At 41.3% G+C, this 21,337-nt stretch overlaps 1 protein-coding gene across 1 annotated transcript in view; it reads right to left on the bottom strand.

Annotated features, from left to right (window-relative positions):
- COL4A3 (collagen type IV alpha 3 chain) overlaps positions 1–21,337 on the bottom strand; it is a 61,466-nt gene that overhangs the window by 17,601 nt on the left and 22,528 nt on the right. Inside the window, exons 16-36 of the mRNA XM_086754834.1 lie at positions 21,243–21,299; positions 18,932–18,976; positions 17,516–17,569; positions 17,084–17,125; positions 15,832–15,919; positions 14,726–14,761; positions 13,779–13,943; positions 12,578–12,670; positions 11,897–11,992; positions 11,480–11,550; positions 10,087–10,275; positions 9,038–9,206; positions 8,055–8,147; positions 6,853–6,957; positions 5,841–5,938; positions 4,302–4,452; positions 4,057–4,170; positions 3,098–3,265; positions 2,318–2,407; positions 1,630–1,764; positions 834–932 (exon numbers count right to left, since the gene is read on the bottom strand). Coding sequence (XP_086610960.1) covers positions 834–932; positions 1,630–1,764; positions 2,318–2,407; positions 3,098–3,265; positions 4,057–4,170; positions 4,302–4,452; positions 5,841–5,938; positions 6,853–6,957; positions 8,055–8,147; positions 9,038–9,206; positions 10,087–10,275; positions 11,480–11,550; positions 11,897–11,992; positions 12,578–12,670; positions 13,779–13,943; positions 14,726–14,761; positions 15,832–15,919; positions 17,084–17,125; positions 17,516–17,569; positions 18,932–18,976; positions 21,243–21,299 — 2,158 coding nt within the window. The remainder of the gene's footprint in view (positions 1–833; positions 933–1,629; positions 1,765–2,317; positions 2,408–3,097; positions 3,266–4,056; positions 4,171–4,301; positions 4,453–5,840; positions 5,939–6,852; positions 6,958–8,054; positions 8,148–9,037; positions 9,207–10,086; positions 10,276–11,479; positions 11,551–11,896; positions 11,993–12,577; positions 12,671–13,778; positions 13,944–14,725; positions 14,762–15,831; positions 15,920–17,083; positions 17,126–17,515; positions 17,570–18,931; positions 18,977–21,242; positions 21,300–21,337) is intronic.

The following is a 21,337-nucleotide window of genomic DNA, read 5'->3' on the forward strand; positions in this document are numbered from 1 at the left end:
GATGCTACAACGATACCTAGCATGGATCATTGCCATCAGGAAAAGAGCCATCTTGATGACAAGCTTAAGATTTATTCTAATTGTTACCATTTTTATCTATCTAAATACAGTGTAATACAGTTTTCTAGAAAGAAGTTATCTCAAAGAATAAAAAATACAGAACATAGAGAAGGAAAGAGGATTTATTAGCGTTAATTTGGAAAAAACAGATGCATTGTCTCACTCAAGGGTCAACATCATTATGGATGAGGTTATGGTAGTTGCAGAGCAAAACTTTGTGAAATAGCTGAGGTAGGTTTATCATTTGTGCAGGTTCTTTTTAAGTCTGGTTTTCACTGAAGATATAGTAACTTTCAAAATGTAATACAAACATGCAGGCTTTGAAAAGGGAAATAAAATCAAGCCATAATAAAAAAAAAAAGCTTCTGAAATATTTTTCTGAATAATTGTAATGTTCATATTTTAGAATTCTTAGTTTTTTATAATTCTGGGAATTCAAACTTCTCTTCTATGAATACCAATTTTTACTCATTGGCCTCATTAGATTTTTTATTTTAAAATTATTATTATTCAGGATTTAATATTATTTTCTATTTATCACCCCAAACAACGATCTAAATTTGGAAGGAAACACAGAATCATTTGGTGGTAGCTGCTATGACTTCCAAATAGTAGCTTTTGAAATTGCTCAGTTTCAGAATTCTCAGAAAAGCTTCAGAGTTAACACAGAGAATGCAGGGCTGCTGCTGGAGCCGAATTCATGTGCTAGCAGTGAGGCAATATTACCTCTGCTCTGCATGCGATACAGTAATTTCAATATACATATTCCATACCTGGCAGCCCAGGTATCCCTTCAGGCCCATCAAAACCTGGGGGACCTTGCACACCAGCATCTCCTTTCTCTCCTCTTAGACCCATTCTTCCTTGAACTCCTAAAACAAAGATTCATTTCAAAAAATATTACAAAACGCCATCTTAGAACGTAAGTTTTATGTAAAGTTTAATGTTTTATAACTCTTAAGCTAATGAAGCAGAAGTGGAGCACAGGATTTTCACTCTGTGAACACACAAGCTCACAGTTGCTGCCTTCTGTATTTCTCTTATGGAGACAAAAGGAAGTTCTGGAGAGCTTCCATAGGAAAATGTCTACACAAAAAGCCAGACAGCATTAGTTAAGCATGGACAACTCATACACAGAGTCTATACTGCAAACAAAGGAATTCTTCTGACAGTCAAGTATTTCTGAGAAGGCTCAGTTTCTTTGCAATCCAGCATCTAGTTGGTAAGCACACCCATTTCTGCGCTCACGGGCTACTAGACGTGTAAAAACATGTAGCATAGGTGTATATAAGCCTCCCAGTACTACTGACATATTACTACTGGTTTAACGTTACAATAAAAGTTTTTTTAAGGAATATGGACTTGTTAAAATAGAAATAAATATTCAGTGTAACTTCAAACTACTGCATAAATAAAAAGGCAGTTACAGTGTTCAGCAATAATTATTTCAAAGCCACGCGAACACTCCCAGTAGTAGAGTCAGCTTCCTCTATGTTTTAGAGCCCACTGGAACTGGAACACAGATGACAACCCTAACCAGTCCTGAAGGACAGAACAATGAATGTGTACCTTTAAAGCCTTGTTCTCCTTTATTCCCAATACCAACCAAGGTCTCAGATGGTCCAGGGAAACCTTTATCACCTGGTTCGCCTTTTGCTCCAAGAAACCCTTTTCTTCCCTTTAGTCCTGGGAAGCCAGAAGAACCTGCAAGAAAATATCATTAAATTTTCCGAAGAAACCTGACGAAAACATGAAGAAAGCAATGAAACTCCTGTCTTTAAAGGCAACTCCATACAAATCAACACCCTAAACTAGCTTCTGAATTACTCCAATCATCAACAAAACACCTCTGAGCACAGGTTATGGCAAGAGATGGAAATTATTTCTTATACTGAATAGATGTATAATCTTACATCTCTTGAATAGATATAATAACAATGTTTGGAACATGAATGGGATGGAATAGAGAAAAAAAAAAAGCTCTTTGCTCTTTATTTAGCAAATTGCCAGCCACTTTTACAAATACCAGTGAAACAGAAAAGGTGGCAATTCAAAACCACTACAAAAATACAACAATGTTCATTCAGCCTGTAGACTGCACATACACAGAAGCCAAAGATTTACCAAGACTCAAAGATAAATTCCAGTACAACACGTGTACTCAGGAGCGCTACATCAAGATGGATCACAAGACTACTTCAGCACGGAAGTTCTGACGTTCTAAGTAACAATGAAGGCAGACAGTACGGCCACTTGCCTCTGATACCCGGGTTCCCTTGTCTTCCAATCGCGCCAGGGGGTCCTGGCATTCCTAACAGGCCCATTACACCTGGCTCTCCCCTTGAGCCTGTGGAATTGAAGCAACAGGACACATTTGTTAGTATCTCATCAGTGAAACAGAACGTTACTTCAGAAAATTACATGTATGCCTGTCATTAAGTGTGTAATTACTTATTTTATTTTTTTCTCCATTTTGGTAACACAATGTCCAAGCCAGTTTTCCAGCCTTTAACGGCATGAACAGCACTTACACACACAGTAACCCCCAAACTACCCAGTTTAGTGGCTGCAACAGCTTCCATCACTTGTCAAATAGTATTACACACCTGATTTATTTTATGCTCAAACCAAATTTGAACACATTTCTGAAAAAAAAAAAAAACAAACAAAACCACAACTACAGGGATTGCCTACCTTACTAGAAGTTAGCTCTGGTTAACGTGACAGAGTCTGATCTGACTCAGCTCTGTCAGACTCAAGATCTGAACTTGCTTTTTAGAAGAAAGAAGACATAATTAACAAGCTATCTGTTTGAAAAGGGATGCTAAAGAAGAACTACTAAACACTGTGTCATGACAGCTTCAAGATATGCTCGTCATTTAGGGAATTACGATTTGTTTTCCATACAGATCTCAATGACATATGAAAGCTGTTAATGGGAAAAATATTTCAGCACCCGCAGTTTGGTGCATCCCTGACACCTTTTTGCAGAGACTGACTCTTTCTATGTCAACACAAGTATTTGGGCAACCCTTACCTGGCACACCAGAGATTCCTGGCCTTCCAGACTGCCCCTTGGGACCAGGTAATCCTCTGTTTCCCTGAAGACCTATTAATCCAGGTTCTCCAGGCCTTCCGTAGAGTCCTGGGATACTCAAGCCAGGAGGACCTAGTTGTCCTTTGGAACCTTGCAGACCTCTTTCTCCTAAGAAAAATGCATACAGTGTAGTAAGGTACATCTGCCTGAAAAATAAACCCCCATCTCTACGTTGCCATCATAAGCATGAAACTCTTCTTGAACTCTGCCTGTTTGAGGGCTAAAGATTAGATCTGTAGGACAAGATACACCTTCAGGAAGTCTTAAAAGAGCTGTGGGTTGTTTGGTTTGTTTTTTTTTTAAAGGGGAAAAAAAAAAAAAAGCGAGAGTAGACAATTGTCCCTTCTCAGAAAAGGGAGAAAAACCCAAACATGAAAAACTCACCAATTCTGCATTCATTCTCTTAAAAACCATAATTTAAAAAAATACCCTTTTGAGATCATATATAGAAGGATTGTGCTGGGTTAGCAAGCGTGTTTCTTTTGGAATGGAAATCATGTGCATTACATGCGGGTACTTCGGAGACCCTAAACTGGTTTTCTGCCTAGCTGAACTATTCCTTTGTTTTTTTTCTGTATCAATTGCATTGCTCCAAGGAATCCAAGGTCAGCCCCATACAGGAGACATGATGGAAATAGTTTTTCCTGTGGAACGTGGGCCAGTTTGTGATTACTCTTTGTACTATACAATGGAATCTGAATCCTACTCCATCTTAATCAGTGCATGTGCTTCCTCCCATCTGCAGAAAGTGCGTCTTTTAAACAGGCTCACATTTTTTCCACATACTATCCCATAACCAGTATCGAGAAAACAACTTCAGCTCCCTCAGGCCATTGGCAGGCAGAAGCAAAACCCAGATCCACCCAGCAAAAAGGCACATTTGATTCAGAAGGTCCTACCTGGTGGGCCTGTAGCTCCCTGGCCACCTGGCAAACCCGGCAGGCCAATAAGACACTCAGCAGGTCTCCCTGGAAAACCAGGATCTCCAGGAACTCCAGGTGAGCCACGATCTCCTAGAAGAAAGGAGACTGGATTCACAATGATTCAAGTAGAAGTTTCTGGCTTTGAGTGAGCACTGTTTGATTTGGCTTCCCTTTCCTTAAAATAACGTGCTGTGCTCCTTGAGCTTGCTTGACAACAGTACCTCTTAGGCCATCATCACCATCACGGCCAGCACGCCCTGGTAGACCTGGGAGTCCTGGAAATCCAGTATCACCTCTTGAGCCAGGATCGCCACGACCTCCTGGTGAACCCAGCCTACCTGGCTCTCCAGGAATAACCACGCCTGGGTCACCCTGCAACACAGAGAAATGTAAACAACCCACTATGCTTTACAAACCTGCCAAATTATTTTCTCCACTGTGTGGTCAATTAACTTCTGTTATTAGAGTAATTTTCTCCATTTCCTGGGGATCTTTCACATCATAATTTCTAATGGCTCCAATTCAGCAGACCTGGATGTTCCTTACTGACCAGCTGTAGGTTCTGGACCAGAGGAGTAATTAATCTAGACAGTTTTTGAACTCTGTCTCCTAACTCTATGAAATTGCCACCAGCAATGCAAGATCCTTCCCTGCATTTGGCCTTTACTGCGTTGTGATGCTTGCCGTAGCTGTGAAAAGCTTTGGACCTGTATCTGAAAATCTGGTTGAAGTTTGTGCAAATACAACTTTTCCTTTATTTTTATATGATAGTCATATTTTTATCAAAATATTTATTTAAATAATCAAGGTCAGCACCCAGATATCTCTTGGAATACTCAATTATCGGGGTTTTTAAATCACTCTTCTGAACATTGTTTTCCATGAGGACAGGTTTCATCACAAACATCTCAACTCTATTTCCTGAAAGGAAATTTTGAACTAGTTTTTTTTTGGCTGACTGCACTGCTGGTTGTTTCGAGTACCAGCTTTGAGTACCAGCAAATTAGTGTGTTGGTAAAGCAGATCAGTAGAGCTGAGCTTATACCAGTCACTGACTTGGACTACAATGGCCACTCTAACATCCAGCTGTTCTGTAGCATCAAACACAGATTAAATAATAATTAAAAAAAAAAAGAAAAAATCCACCACCCCAAAGCCCCATCCTTTGTCATGTCAAAAGCCACAGAAAAGAATGGCATGCAAGCACACAAAAAAAGAAATGCTACTTTTTAAAAACATTTAGGTGTTATTATTTTGTTCAAGCTTGAATCCTGATTGCAGCGTAGTCAAGAATCCTACATTTACACATGCCATCCATATATTAGCTCCTGTTCATCAGCAAGAGTGGCCACAATATTGCCTCCAGCCTGCCTTCTCTATGCTTCAGTTCAGCAGAGCATTTGCTGAAATTAAATGCATCCTTAGCTGTTACTGACCTCCACCAAACATGTGCTTAACGGCAACTTCTGAACAGCCGTCTTTTCAGAAGCTGTGGCCTTCATTTTTTGCTGTAAGTAATGCATGATCCTCCTTGTGCTCTGACAACATCCCAAACACTGGGAGTTCTGAAATCATCTACCTGAATTTAAAATTTTGGCGTGAGCCCTTTTCTACATAAAGATTTAATTTCGTAGTTTGTGCGTCACTGGTCAGGAAAGACAGGAACTCCTATAATCCTTGCACTTCTTAGTTTATTTGTCTGGTGTCACATTCAGTGGACGGGACCTATGTAGAAGTCTGTAGTGTATTTCTAACCAAACCTTTTCTCCTGGTTGTCCCAGGTTTCCAGCTCGGCCTGGATCTCCAGTCTTTCCTTCACAGCCCGGTGCCCCTCTGCCTCCTGCAAGTCCTTTATCTCCTGCAAAAGGAATTAAATGCAGCACAGATGTTACAGTTATCACCTAATTTTGCAAATGGGTATTTGTACGGATGCAGTTGTGAGCCTCTGACGCCCAAGCAGGTTATATGGGCTGAAGATAGCACCTTGATTTCAGAGCGGATGTGCCACACTGCGTCTTGCTCCTTACACATCCACTCAACGTCGACTGCAACGCTGCGTGGTTACTTGCTTCAACTCAGTTATTAACACAGGATTTTTGTTAAAGTGAAGCTGTTCTGAAGTCACTTCCCTACTGTTTTCTTTCACAAGCAGGCTGGCAGTAGCTTTAGTATCAGAGGTTTCTTTTTTTCTTTTTCCCCTGTCCTGATAGGATTATGAAAAGTTAATACTTCTAGTGCCCCAAGGGGGGTACGACTGCACGAGGAATGGCCCAATTCACAGTATTCAAAATGCTTCCTGTTACCTGCCCAATAGAGCAGGTATTGCTTTGCACATAACCAAAGTTAATGAAAAATAAAGTACTGACACTTATACAGCTCTGTCCCTAACACATCCAGAGAGAATCCACCCGAGAGTAAAGAGAACCATCACGAAAGGGAATCCATCTGAAGCGAGCGTTGCACTCAGATGAGCTGCACCTATTTGATGCCACTCATTCTGGAAGCATGAATGTCTTAAAACATTTTCCTACTGCCAGCTTTGATACTTGATTCTCTGAAATATTCAGAGAATACTTCAGAATATTTCAAACTTGCAATTTATAAGCCTTAAGGCAAGTGTAAAAGCGTAAAAACACTTGCCTGTCTCACTGATGGTCACGGATTTTTTTTTTTAACTTGTTGATTGTTTTTAATATGAACTAAAAAAAAGAGTAGGTGTTTTTTTTTTCTTTGTTTTGCTTTTTTTTTTGAAGAAGATCAAGAGTGTTTTACCTTTTGGACCCGAGATTCCAGGAAACCCAAGCCCTGGATAGCCTGTGTCACCCGTTGGCCCTGGATGACCTGAATCACCTGGCTGACCTCTTGCTCCAACCCTACCTGTACAAAAAAAAATAAGTCAACTGTGATGTATCTTAGCACAGTACATCGAGTTGTAAGATTGAGTGTTTTATAGTTTATCATCATTAATTAAGGATACCAGTGTAGATTATATTAGAACTTAGACACTATTTCTCCTCCACAGAAGGTTTTCACAGTTAAAATGCTAATTGTGTTCACTATTTCAAAGCAGGCATGAGCCTGTGAGTTAAGTTTTTACGCAATCTGCCCAAATTCCAGACTTCTAGGAACAACTACGTGCAGATACAAATCTTCTACTTTGTTGAGAAGATACAAACACACATTATAGAGGTGAGGCTTGGAACAGAAGTGACTGTAAGAATAGAAGCTACCGTAAAGCTGCCAAGAAGTTTTCCTGTGCTGCTCAGGGCAGCCTTAAGGAAATTCTACAATTAATTGCTCTACAAAACCAAAGCAAAGATGCCTTACAGTTAGCCTGAATGTCACTTACTGTTCTTCGGTGCATTAAAAAACTTTGCACAATTTAAAACGCTAGCAACTAAAAAAATCCCACCTAGAACCCAAGCCCAAAACTCACACACAAAAAAAAGGAAACTCAAGTTTTTAATATCTTAGAAAAATGGTTAGCAACAGTTATGTCAAAAAGGAACCATGACACTTAGTAGTACAGTTACTTTTTTGACTGTGCCCCTGCAAAGCACGAGAAGAGCCAAGGGCTTCAGGAAAATTAAGAATGCTTTAAATTAATGTTGTTCCTTCTGCTGCAGCTGTCCCAGCATAATTTAGGATACGCTTTTGCCAAAATTACACCAGAGGTGCCTTTCTGGATATACAAGCTGTGGCACATGCACCAGATGTTTCTGGTTCCTGAAGGAACCAAGTCACAGCACAGGACTGCTTGGAACCTCTGCCATACTGCACACCACGGACATGGCCATTCCTACTCACATCCACTTCCCCTAGTTTTCCTGAAAGGGAATGTTTCAGCTAATTCCATAGTTTCTGGAAATCCCTTTTACAGCTATTTCAAAGTAACCCAGCGCTTTTATCTGGCCAGAGCTGGCACAGAGATCCCACTCAGACTATCTCTGCTGTATTTGGTGCCTGGTACTCACCAGGGACTCCTGGGGGGCCAGGCAAACCATCTGGTCCTTGAGGTCCTGGCAACGCAGGTAATGGAGTTACCCTACTGGTGTCTCCTTTCAGACCTTCAGCAAACACAGAATCAAAGATTAGAAAGGCTCATAGTTGGCAATACGTAATCTTAAGCATTTAAAAATATTACCGATCAATTTAATGGGTTAAAAATGCAGTCTTCTACGGTTTCCATATTTCTGAGACTCCCACAGGCTGTGCAAAGCCTTCAGATCCCGGCTTCATAAAGCAAAAGATTTTTTTTTGACAGCAAGCCCACCTGCAGTCTTCCTCTCAGCACCCCTGCATTCTAGTAGAGACCCAGAAAACGAAGCGCAAAGTCGGCAGGGAAAGGATGCAATTAAGAAATGCTTAATCTGCAACTCCATTTCATAAAGATTTAACGGGTATTCTCTTTAAGAAACCTCGAGTATATCTGCCGTCCAACTCCGAGTTCTTCCAGATTACACTTGCCTATAAACACACACACTGCTGTGTTTTCAGCACTCAAAAATTATTAAGTCCTTCATATTTTGCCCCTACAACTTAGCTCACACTAACGATGACGACTGGATGCATATTTAAAGACTTCTTTTTTTTCACAATGAGGACAGCCAGGCACCAGAGCAGGCTGCCCAGAGATGACGTGCCATCTTTGTCCTTGGAGGTCTGCAAGGCCCAACTGGATAAAACCTTGAGTAGCTTGGTCTGATCTCACAGCTGACCCTGCTCTGAGGAGGAGTTTGGGCTGAAGACCTCACAGGGTCCCTTCCCAACCTTGATTATCTTATGATCGCAAGACTTTTGCTATTATCTCCAGCGGGACCTGTGATGGAACAACACTGTGAAAACCTCACCACAAGAAAAACCTCCTATGTTTGATAAATTACGTCTTTGACTTCGATCTATCTCTGCAATTTCAATGGAGTACTCTTTAACACACGTCAAACAGGAAGTTACAAACCAGCTTCTCCAGGTAAGCCAGGTGGACCAGGTATCCCTTTAGAGCCTTTGAAACCTCTTATTCCTTGTGGTCCATATCCTGGCAGTCCAGGCAGCCCGATCTCGCCAGGAAGACCAGCACGGCCAGGCAATCCAGGCAGTCCTCTCTCTCCTTTGGAACCAGCAAGCCCCTGTTAACGATTACACGTGTGTATACCAGGCATTACTTGCTTTCTGCCACAGCTTTCATAACCAAACTCCTGATTCTCTGGCTATAATCTTGCATTGCTTTAGTAACAGAGTAGCTCCGCTAACTTAAGAGGAATTTTTCCCCTGGTTTACCTGTGATTAATAGAACATAAATTTTAATACCAATGCTTACAAATAGAGGGCTATTAAAAGCGAAATAGTACAAATAAACACAACAGCTTGATTTCCCAATTTTACTGGCATCACACCACACACTTTTTTTCCTTCTTCAAACTGGTTTGGTAAAAAAAAAAATCACATTACCTCTGATTTTCCTTGAATACTGTGGAGTCAGGTTTAGAAACAATTATATTATACTATTATTTCCCTTCAAGTATTTTAAGTAATCAGGAAAACAGTCTTTTTTTTCTTCCAAATCTTATTCATCATAGGAATCCAAGACAATGCTTCAATGTAAACACCAGACTGCTGAGGTTTTCCAGCAGCATGTATCTGCACTGGCCTCATCTCTTTCCGGTATTCCAGAAGAGTATTTACTCTCATTCTTTCATGCATATTGGTTATGTGTATTGGTTGCTATAGTTGAGCACAGCACCACTACGTCAGGTAGAGGATCGTCAGTTAAAGTATTTGAATAAAATAGACTGTGGTGCATCCCTGGAAATGTTCAGGGCCAGACCGGATGAGGCTCTGAGCAACCTGATCTGGTTGGAGATGTCCCTGCTCCCGGCAGGGGGGTTGGGCTGGGTGGGCTTTGAAGGTCCCTTCCAACCCAAACCCTTTTGTGATTCTATGATTCTATACAAATACTGACTTAGATGTTCATTAATTCTATATTAATTGCAAACAGTGCATACCCACCTCTTCACCTTTAGAACCCTTGAATCCTTTAGAGCCAGGTCTTCCCAGAAATCCACTGGAACCTTTTCTTCCTTTGTCTCCCCTGGCCCCGGGATCTCCTCGCTCACCCTTTGGCCCTTCTGGGTACACATATCCTGGCTCACCTTTTGATCCTTTATGTCCTTGATCTCCTCTAAAACCTGGAGGTCCCTGGAACACAGCAATCAAAAGAATTTCAGTGCTACACATACCTCAACTGTTTTCAAGCTTTCTTTTTTTTTAAATTAAATACCTGAGAGTGGTTTTCTTTATTCTCATCTTTATTCACTGTAATGGCACACTTCAATGAACAGGGGGTTGTTTTGTTTTTTCTCCTGCCTTTACTCCTTTTGGCCCTGATTATAATTTCATTTATACTACTCTAAGCAGGAATAATGCAGGATCATTTAACGGATCAGACTGCTGGCTACCTGGTTATGCTTTGGTGGCACAAAAAGGAGGACAAAAAAAGAACTTAAAATCTAATCAGAGATTTCTCCTCCAGATGGGATCTCCCCAGGGACACTACAACTGCCACAGCTGGCTGTGTTCGTAGTTAACTTCTCCTCTCTCTTCTTTCCCCCTCAGAGTACAAAGTGGGTACTCTATCCCCGTCAAAACCAGTACAAGCTGAAACACACTGGGCTCTAGTGATCTGGGGCTCATGAACTCTTCGGAGCCTTCTGGAAAAGCCCATTAGCAGACTCGTTATACATCTGTACGGGACCTACCACAATGAACACTTGTGCAGGACATTTTTTTATTGGACAGCGCTGACTGTCATTTCCCATAAATAATTATTCCTACAGGCACAAGTCAGAACAATCTAACGGTATGCCTGCGGCAGCAGGTGTCAGCCTTCTCTAGAACGTTTCCCAAGAGGGAATGTCCTTTGCAGCCCTGAAGAAGGTATTATGAAAACCAAGTTTCTCTGCACAGCTGGGGCTTCAGCAAGTCCTGAAATAAGAGAAGTAAGCTGTCTGTCGAAGATCACAGCACAGAAAACTCCACTTACAGCCACTTCCATGATTACAGAATTAGGTAGATGAACAGAAGTTAACTGTAAACTGCTCATATCAGGCCAAAGAAGCAGTCTAGCCACAATGAAATACAGCGGAGGTTAACCACACAGGTATTCACCTGCCTCACTGCCTGGGCAGAACTTCTTGCTGCACTGAGCAAAACAGGCTCACGTAAAGCTAGGTCAGGCGTACCCGATAGTCTACGTAGGCCTCTCACACAGACACATTTATTGCTACAGAGAGAAAACTGTCCAGATCACCCAGTATGACACTGCATGTCACACCAACCACCAGTTGTCTCTGAAATAGTTATTGTGGGATCTGAAAAATAATCTGAAAAATCAAAGTCTTACTTGAGCTCCTGGAAACCCCGGTGCTCCAGGAGAACCTGGAGAACCTTTTGGACCTGTTGTTCCTTCTCTACCTGCAAAAGAAACAGTGTATTTTATAAAGAAAAATGAAAACAAGGACATGGATTTTGACAAGCTCTGATAATCACACCCAACATTGAATGTTTCTGCTTGTTACTCTGAGTGTGTGGTCACAGACTGGCCTGGCTACAGGCTGCACCTGCCTATGAGCACTCAGCCTTCACCTCGTTGAGGGCTCGTGGTCATATCAGCGGACGGAGCTCATCAGGCTCTCACGCTCACCACAACCTCAGGGCTAGTTCAGGCACAGCGTGCTGCAGACACGCCCATACCTGATCCTCATGCTAAAAGCAAATCATTGGCACTTCCTCCCATCCTGTTAGAAACAAGATCATTTACCAGGCATGCCATCCTGGCCGTGTGGCCCAGGAGAACCAGGAAGACCAGGTATTCCAGAAATATAGCTGCAATCCGTACACACACCAGCTTCATCACCTAGAATGGAAATAATTCATTAGTTGTTCCACCGCAAGTCATTCCCAAGCCTAACCAACGTGTTACACAGCTTGTTACACAGGATGGCTAACACCGTTTGGCCAGACATCATGGCCTTAATTTTGGGGGAAGATCACTTCCAACACTGTACAAAATTACCTGTGGTCAGGCAGTGAATCAGAACTGACACATTTAATTGAAAATGCAGGAACATTCAGTTGAAATCTCTTGATTTTTTCAAGTCTAGTTTTAGTAGACCATTTGGATAGAGTCACTCTACTGATAAGCCAAATTCTCTCAAAAAACAAAAGGGACACAGGCTTCGAACTAACACGGCTCCATAACAGCCTGCGTGACTTTAGTGACTAGCAAGTGGCAAAGACATTCAGCAGCTCCTGTGGCAACATTTGCTGAAGGAACTTTCTCTCAGAGAACAACTGCTAGTGTTGAACATAACAACAGGAGAATACAAAAACCGGGGAGGTTTACCTCTTAAGAGGTAAATTAAATTACAAATTTCATGAGGATCCCTGAAGATACTGGATTGTACCATCTACTTCAGAGTGACATTTCCCTGAAACTGACCTTTCATGCCAGTGTCTCCTGGGGGTCCTGGAGGTCCTGTACAGCCTGGCTCTCCGGGAAGTCCTGGGAGACCTGTTCTAAATGTTACTCTACCTGTTAATGAAATGAGCAGGGCACCATTATATCAGCAGATTATTCAGACAATTCTCTAGTTGCTAAGAGGAAAAAAAGTTGCAGGAATGAGTTGGAGACAGTATTCTGACCCTTACGGGTCCCTTCCAACTTGAAATATTCTATGATTCATTTAAAAGACAGAACTACCTGGACAAATCAAAACTGGGAGTACTTGAGGATAAAGATGGTAATGCCAAAGTAAATCTCAGCAGACTGTTGGATCCATCTGTCCAGCCTTTCAAAAGCATAGTCCCTTCTGGGGAAAATACTTCTATTTTATTTGAATCAACAGATACAGAATTCTTTCTTTTAATCCTAAATCATTAATGCTGCTCATGTATCTTTGACAGAATTATTCCAGTGTATTTACTATTCCTTTGGAAAAACAGAACACGCATCAAGCTCTGCCTAAGGTAATGTATCTGGGGGATAGATATATTTTTCAAAGCGAGAGAAAAGAGAAGCACTACATTGATATGGGTTCAGAAAAAACTTGTTTTGGCCATACCACATATAAAAGAAAGATGATCTTGTTGGTACTGCTAGTTAAAAAGGTATTCCTAGTTAACACATTTTCTAGAAGTTCTATAAACTGCTACTGCTCTAATTTCATTCTGCCAGAACCTCAAACCTGCTCTAAGGCCCACTAAGACCTCTGGAGGCATGCAAGTCACGCCTCTAGCTTTCAGATTAGCCCCATCTGAATTTTGTTTTACAGATTTACTACAACTTTTGGAGGAATCAATTTTAAGAACAGACTCTCTCTCATTAGTCTTTTCTGGTTTTATGTAACAGAATTTTATAGGCACGGTTATATAAAAAGGGGAGAAATCTTTATACTGGGAAGTTTCCCAGTCATGTTCCAAAGAATCGCATCAGCGCAGACCTTCAGTACATACGTGTTTTCATGAACATTCTAAAACAAAACTTCCAAAGATAAATTATATTCAATCATATTACTCAAAATGTAAGAGTATAAGAAATATAAGACACTATAAGAAATGTGTTTATATAATCTCACACATTAGATATTGAGATGGCTTTGGAATTGGTTTTGTTCATTATATATACAATACTGAAACGTCACCTGGTTCTCCTGGAGGACCTGGTAACCCAACAGAACCAGGTCTGCCAGTAAGTCCAGGGAGCCCCGGAGGGCCCACAACACACAGGCCAGTTTGTCCTTTCTCTCCTTTTGTTCCTTTTGGCCCAGGAAAACCTGGGGGACCTCTCAGACCAGGTCTTGACACACCTAACCGAAGAGGAAAAAATAAAAAAATGCAGTTAAAGAAACGGAATTTCAAAGCAAAGTAAGTACTCAATAGCATGAGTGAGAAACAAACATACTGAGCTCACCCCACAAGTATTTTTAATCTTGTAATACATTAAATAGAATCATAGAATCATAGAATGGTTAGGGTGGGAAGGGACCTTCAAAGGTCATCTAGTCCAACCCCGCTGCAAGGAGCAGGGACATCCCCAACTAGATCAGGTTGCTCAGAGCCTCATCCAGCCTGGCCTGGAATGTTTCCAGGGATGGGGCCTCCACCACCTTTCTGGGCAACCTGGGCCAGTGTTCTATAACTTGCATTGTAAAAGATTTTTTCCTAATATCCAATCTAAATCTACCCCCCTCTATTTTAAAACCATTACTCCTTGTCCTATCGCAACAGGCCCTACTAAACAGCCTCTCCCCATCTTTCTTGTAGGCCCCCTTGAGGTACTGGAAGACCGCTCTAAGGTCTCCCCAGAGCCTCCTCTTCTCCAGGCTGAACAGCCCCAGCTCTCTCAGCCTGTCCTCATAAGAGAGGTGCTCCAGCCCTTTTATCATCTTCGTGCCTTCGTAAAGGCATTTAAAAATGATCTTTAACCTCTCTTTAAATACTTGGCCCATCAGAGCTTTCGGGTGACAATTTTTTACCACACAGAGATATGTTTAAAGTCACCTGAGGTTAAGATTCCACAGAGCTGATTCTGTATAATAGGCAGGAAGCACAATGTAGTTTTTTGTTGGTACTGGACCATTAGACGTACCTGGTCTGCCAGCAGCTCCGGGACGACCCTGTGGCCCTGCAAAAGCAATGTATTTAGAACTTGAATTAAACCACTGTATAGCCCGCGAAGTCACCACTCAATAATACTGACTGCAAGCTTTGTTTTTCTGCACATTAAGCTTATTTTAAGAATTTGGTTTTGCCTGAGTAGGTATCTACTACTTACACAACTGCTGCATACTGAGAATTCTCACTGCCACCTGGCAAGATACAGATGTTTACAACAGGTAGGATAGCATCCACCACATTTGTCTGGGAGGGTATGCACTTAATTACTTGAGAACGACTTACAGCCCTGCAAACTTGCTTCTTTTTGCCACTACTATTTGCTCTAGTAAATAAAGCGCTCTTTAGCAACACGTTACTGCCTTTGCAAGGCTCAGCTTTCCCGTTGCCGTCCCTTGGAAGTATGTATGTAGATTTATAACACCAAAGTGTATTCCCTGAATGCAACACAATCACTTGGATATACAAATATTCATAAAGCTAGAACACTAAAACACAGAAGGCAGGAACTTGCTGGACGAGCACGAGATACATCCTACAAGGTGCTGCCTCACACTTCAGCCCACAAGTCCTTGTGACGTTGTGATACAGCTCCCAGAGTGAATCAGCACATTTTAATTCTACAGCGTGGCCACAATAAACAAAATAAAATCTTGCAGATCTTTATTATTTTGGAATGATAGGCAATAAAAACAAACTATGAAAGCTACAAAAAAAAAAGAAAAATTGTTAAAAAATGGAAGACCTCTAACAGGAGGCTTACAGCCCTGATGGTTTGTCTATGGTACACACAAGTGACGAGCTGACGCAGCAGCCCACTACTGTCACGAGACAGGACGCCAGTGAGCTTAGGTGCTGAACTCAGTTATCTGCACACAGAAGTATGCCAGCTTCATTATTTTTAAGAGGAAATAGAGCCATACATCAAAGTCTCAGGACACATTCCAACTCTGCCATTTGATGGGAGTAATTCGGAAATACTCTGGTAAAGGCAGAAGCGGGTTGCTGGGTGCTCAAAACCCGAGCCTGCAACAAGCGACAGCTCTTGCTAAAAGATTTTGATTCTGATGTCACGCTCACCAGGCATGCCACGTTGGCCTTTCGGTCCTGGAGGTCCTGGGGGTCCTTCATCTCCTTTCTCACCAACCACAGTATCATAATACTCTGTCTTAAGAGAAAGATGGTAAGGAAACAAAGAATAGTAAGACTGAAGAGAGAAGCACAGTGCCTCCTAGTGAACATTTGGTTCGAATAACATTATGACCTCAATCATAGTTTTGATGTCGTGACACCACGAGAACTTTCTAACCACGTGGTAATTATAAGCAGCCAGAAATGAAATCATAATTGTTACACACAGATAATGCCAAGAGACCAGCACAAATAGATGGGGCTGGGATTTCAGCCCAATTCCGGAGAACTCCTCTGCCTGCAGACGCAATTACACAGGCAAGGTATAAGTTGGAATATTATGGTAGCGTGGAATAGAAAGTATTATTGAAAGAAACCTCTAGGAACCACTCAGTCTATTCCATTGGCTCAAAGCAGCACCAGCTATATCAGACCACTCTTTTAAATAATCATACATGAAAATATACATAAATCAACCACTTAAATCACATGTGCATTCAAAAAATCATTCCCATAAAAATAATAATTAATTTATTAAAGTTTAATTTTATGATGTGTCACAGTTTCTAGAAAGGACAGGCAAAATCGAAATGCAACTTGCTGTAGCTATTTTTTTATAAGTACTAATTTTTTGCTCTTTTCTGGATTATTTTGCATGGGCAGCAATACTGGCAAACCAGCATTCTAAGAAGCACTGTGCCTCGATATATAAACATCCCACTGAAATGTAAATGGACCACTAATGCCCCAATTTGAAAGTGAATAAAAAACTGCTTACAATTAAAATGCAAAAATTCACTTTTCTCCTATTGATTTTTTGAAAAGCAGTGGTTTTTTTAGTACTCTGTCAACGCCACAAATGATTTTGATATTTTACAAAGTGACTTCCTTCGAATAATTTGGCCAGAAGGTTTCCATTAGGCATGCACAGGGCTTTCAAGAGAGGCACTAGTGAGACAGCACAACTAGATAGAGAAATTGCACCCACGGCATCTCTTGCTTTCTTTAAAAAGTTGTCTTAGGATTTTAAAATTAATACTACCTGTTCTGGAACCGATTAGAGACTTAAAAACTAACTCTTGTGAACTTTTGTAGCTGTTGTGTGAAAGTCCAATCTCCAGCCAAAATTGCTGGAACGATGGGGCTTATTCTTATTCTAATGGTTTAGAAAAATGATACGATGAAGATAATTTACACTTACTCGACCACAAGCTCCGGGTGGACCCGTCTTTCCTTTCACCCCCTTCATCAGAAGACAGAGATGGGTTTATTAAAAACAATACATGGCATGACATTTGGTATCCATTGTTACTTCAGTACATTGCTCATAACGTGAAAGAAGATCCTCTGTTCCTGACCAGTCCTCCACCACTCCCGTCTCTCTTCCTTACACAACTATTCAGCCCCATACACCAAAAACTACAGGAGCACACCAGCAGGCATAGCTGGACACCAGTTCAAACACAGGATCTATTTCAGCCGATGCATTTCCCATTCCATGATATCACTACTTGTCATCTTTCAGGTAAAGTAAAACATATTGTAAACACAGTCATAAACAAAACGATACACTACCCCCCAAACATACCTTATCCTCACGCTCAAAAGCCACCACAAAACCATCAGACAGTACCTTAGCTCCTTGCCTGCCAGCCACTCCTGGTCTGCCCCGTTCACCCTTTTGTCCCTGCAGGCGACAGTAGACAGTTTTATGAGGATTAACCTTTTAACACTGTCAGCAGCAAGATGTAAAATGGAAAGCTTTACTCTTTCCTGGCGATGGCACGGTGAACGTCATTTGCTCAGGGGAAGAAATCTCAGGGAAAGACTCTGTTTGGGCTACAGTTCCACATCTGTGGGAATACCGCAGGTCTCTGACCCAAACCTGCCTTTAGAACAGCATGCTTCACCAGTCCCAAGGCAGAGCTGCTCTGCACAAGGGTAGGAGGCTCCAGTTTGCTCTCCCTCTGCCAACTACTACTTCTGAAAGGAGAGAAGCTGAACACGATGTGAGACTCACACACAGCAACTCCCTCCCCCAGGACCAGGAGGGAAAATGGTGCAGACTGCTGCTCAGGCTTTCTGCAAGCATAGACATGCAAGGAAAAGGGACTTCCCAGAGGTGTACACAGTTGAATGCACTGCTCGTTAGTACAGCTGAAATGGGAACAGAGCACTGACATGTCTTTGTCATGACAGAAAGTCTTCTTTCTGTTAGCTGAGGCAGTAGAGCTTTGCGGTCTGTCAGTCCTCGTTCTTTGTCAGACTGGAATGTGTTTAGACTGCCTGTGAAGGTCACTTTGGCATGATGAAGATGATGTTTTAGTAAGACATATGTGAAGTGTGCTATTGGGACAATAAGAATTTTGATAAGATGTCCGTAGGGTCAGCGCGACTCTAATGATGATGTTAAAGTGGAAGTGAAGTAAATATAAAAGAATTGGTATTTAACCAATTGAATACAGTACTGCAAATACATTTGAACAACTTTTACCTTTAAATGAGTACATGAATGAGATAATTTTGGTTATAAAATGGTATGTTTTAAGAATTATAAGATGATGAGATGACAGTTTTACATTCATCAGTCATCTTGTTTCAGGCCAAGGCAGCTGTGACCTTGACAATAACCTCTCTTTGAAAAAGACGTCTTTGATTCTAGCGCTTAAAATGATTCATTTTGCTTCCTGATTTGTGCTGAAGCGAAGGTGTAACTCTTTTGCAAAAATTTCAATGTGACTAACCAGACTTAAAACTCAGTAGAGTTAATTTTGCACAACTTGGACCCTGTCTCAAAATCATTTGGTAGTCAGCAGCAAGCAACAGGTCTTTTCACTTCACACAGAGGAGACAGCATCTGTGACCTGAGCCCCTCTCTCCTGCGCAAATCTACGAGGACGTGGCACGTCCCAAGGAAATGTTCCACACTGCATGCAAATCAACATTGTCAGACACACTCTGCAATGGGAAAAAGCTGTGACAGGAAGATACGACCCTGATAAACAGATGACTGTTATTTAGAAAATGTTTAGAAGGCTTCCTTCATTACCGGTAAGCCAGGTGGACCCATGGCGCCTTCTTTTCCAGGTTTACCCTACAAAGGAAAAACATAAAATAAAATTTAAAAAATTAAGATCAAAAAAGGGGTCATTGCATTCAAAGAGCGTAACAACAAAATACTGCGCATATAACTGTATTTATAAATTCTGAAAACCCATTAAGATTATTTTTAAAATGCTCATTATTTCTAATCGTTAACTAATGTTCATAAAACTCTACAGACCAGGAAGTAAGATATCCCCTGGACACTCCTCCACCTGTGGAGGATTAGTTGAGGCAGACACTTCATCTGCACAAAGCACCAGGCAAGGGGAAAAAGCTTGGTGCAAGACCAGGTTCTTGCAGAAGCAAGACGAACGATAAACAATACAGCAGCTAGCAGCCCTTCCGACGGTGAGCACGGAAAGATACGGAAGGGAACCAGACCATGAATGACGATGGAACTCAACCCAAGGTGATACTCCGGAAGAGAAGAAGGGGAGCTGGAATGATGTCACCTCAGGCTCAAAACTCACTTGCACAAAATAAGAATCTTTTTCTAGAATATAAAATCCAGAGCCATTTGATATTTTGTGCTCCCTGATGTAATTTCAATAGCACAAAGAAAACATTTTGTTTTCATTTTAGAATAGCCAGTCAGTCAATGTCTTAACACAACCCATACTTCCTTAGCATTCCTCATGGCCAACAGGAAGAAGAGCAAGAGTGCTCTACTACTTGCTCCACAAAGAAGGAAGGGAGAGGTGAATTGAGAAGAATTCTAAAAAATACTGCATGCAGGAAAGCTTTTGCAAACAGAAGACATAACATAGAAGAAACACAGAAGAGAGATAAAGAACAACACATGTTGGATAGCAAGAACTTTTAGTACTTTACACTAGAAACTCAAAACAAAAATTAAAATTGTCATACTGTATAGGAATAATAAAAATAACAATCAAGTTGCTCTTCAGCATTATCATTGTTATCGCACCATACTGTTGAAGAAAGAGCAATCTACAGGCAGTGCTGCTCTGGTCTTGCTACCTTTCCTTGTAGAAGAAAATTTATTGCAACCAAAAGAAGTATGAGAAGAGTTTCAAAATATATACGTTTGGACTGATTGAAATATTTAATTTTAAAATTATTTTTCTTAATATTGCTTCCAAAATGTATTTGGAATCAAAATATTTTCTTCAGACAGTGTCACAAAACATTCTGATTCATCTGGATATTTTAGGGTTCTCCTCTGATTACATATTGGTTATGAGTTCACACAGTTGGAGTTACTCAGAACCTGCATCTTTCATTGATCAGTTTTGATCTGAAAGTTTTAAAGCAATTTGAATGCAAAGTGGTACTTTTCTAGTTAGTTCTCTTCAAAATGTAGTTATACTCAAGTAAATTATATTTTAATGTGTATGCCTTTAAAAATAAACATATGACTTTTTTCTCATGCATATTAACCTGTTAACAGAATAACTCTCCTATGACAGCTTTCTCACGTCTCCACACAGCTGCTGGTTGAGCATACTAATTTAAGTCTGCTGCCTGCAGTAAACCCAGTGTTTTTAATTCTCTTCTACATATACACCGGCACTATACAGCCAGTATGTGTTCAGAAGAGCACTTTTTAAAACTAAGTTTCAACAGTAAAACATTTACTGCAAGAAAAATAGAAGCGCATCCACCATCAACAGACCTTTACTTCATGTACTCATGGTACGTGGGCCTACAAGAACAGTCACAGAATCACAGGATGGTTTGGGTGGGAAGGGACCTTCAAAGCCCATCCAGTCCAACCGCCCTGCCAGGAGCAGGGACATCTCCAACCAGACCAGGTTGCTCAGAGCCCCGGCCAGCCTGGCCCTGAACGTTTCCAGGAATGGGGCATCCACCACCTCTCTGGGCAACCTATGCCCGTGCTCTACAACCCTCAGTGGAAAAATTTTTTTCCTAATATCTGATCTAAATCTGCCTCCCTCTATTTTGAAACCTTTACCCGTCATCCTGTCACACCAGGCCCTGCTGAACAGTCTCTCCCCACCTTTCCTGCAGCCCCCTTTAGGCACTGGGAGGCCGCTCTAAGGTCTCCCCAGAGCCTCCTCTTCTCCAGGCTGAACAGCCCCAGCTCTCTCAGCCTGGCCTCATAGGACTCATCTGACTTTCAGCTCTCTAGTGTGGTTTACTGGATGAAAGAGCTTTTGAATCTAAGAAAATCTGCTCTGAGAGGCTTTGAAACAAAAACTGGAGAGCAACACTAGTGCAAAACTGCTTTTCAGGAAAGACTAACATACCTGTATTCAATTGTTTGCGCATACCTGTGCTCCAGGTTCTCCTTGGTCACCCTTTTCACTCTGAGAATCACCAACGGGCCCCTGCAACAAAACCACCTTGAAGATATGTGTATTTGAGG

The sequence above is a fragment of the Chlamydotis macqueenii genome, chromosome 9, assembly GCF_036417535.1.
Source record: "Chlamydotis macqueenii isolate bChlMac1 chromosome 9, bChlMac1.mat, whole genome shotgun sequence".
NCBI classification, from domain to species: Eukaryota; Metazoa; Chordata; class Aves; order Otidiformes; family Otididae; genus Chlamydotis; species Chlamydotis macqueenii.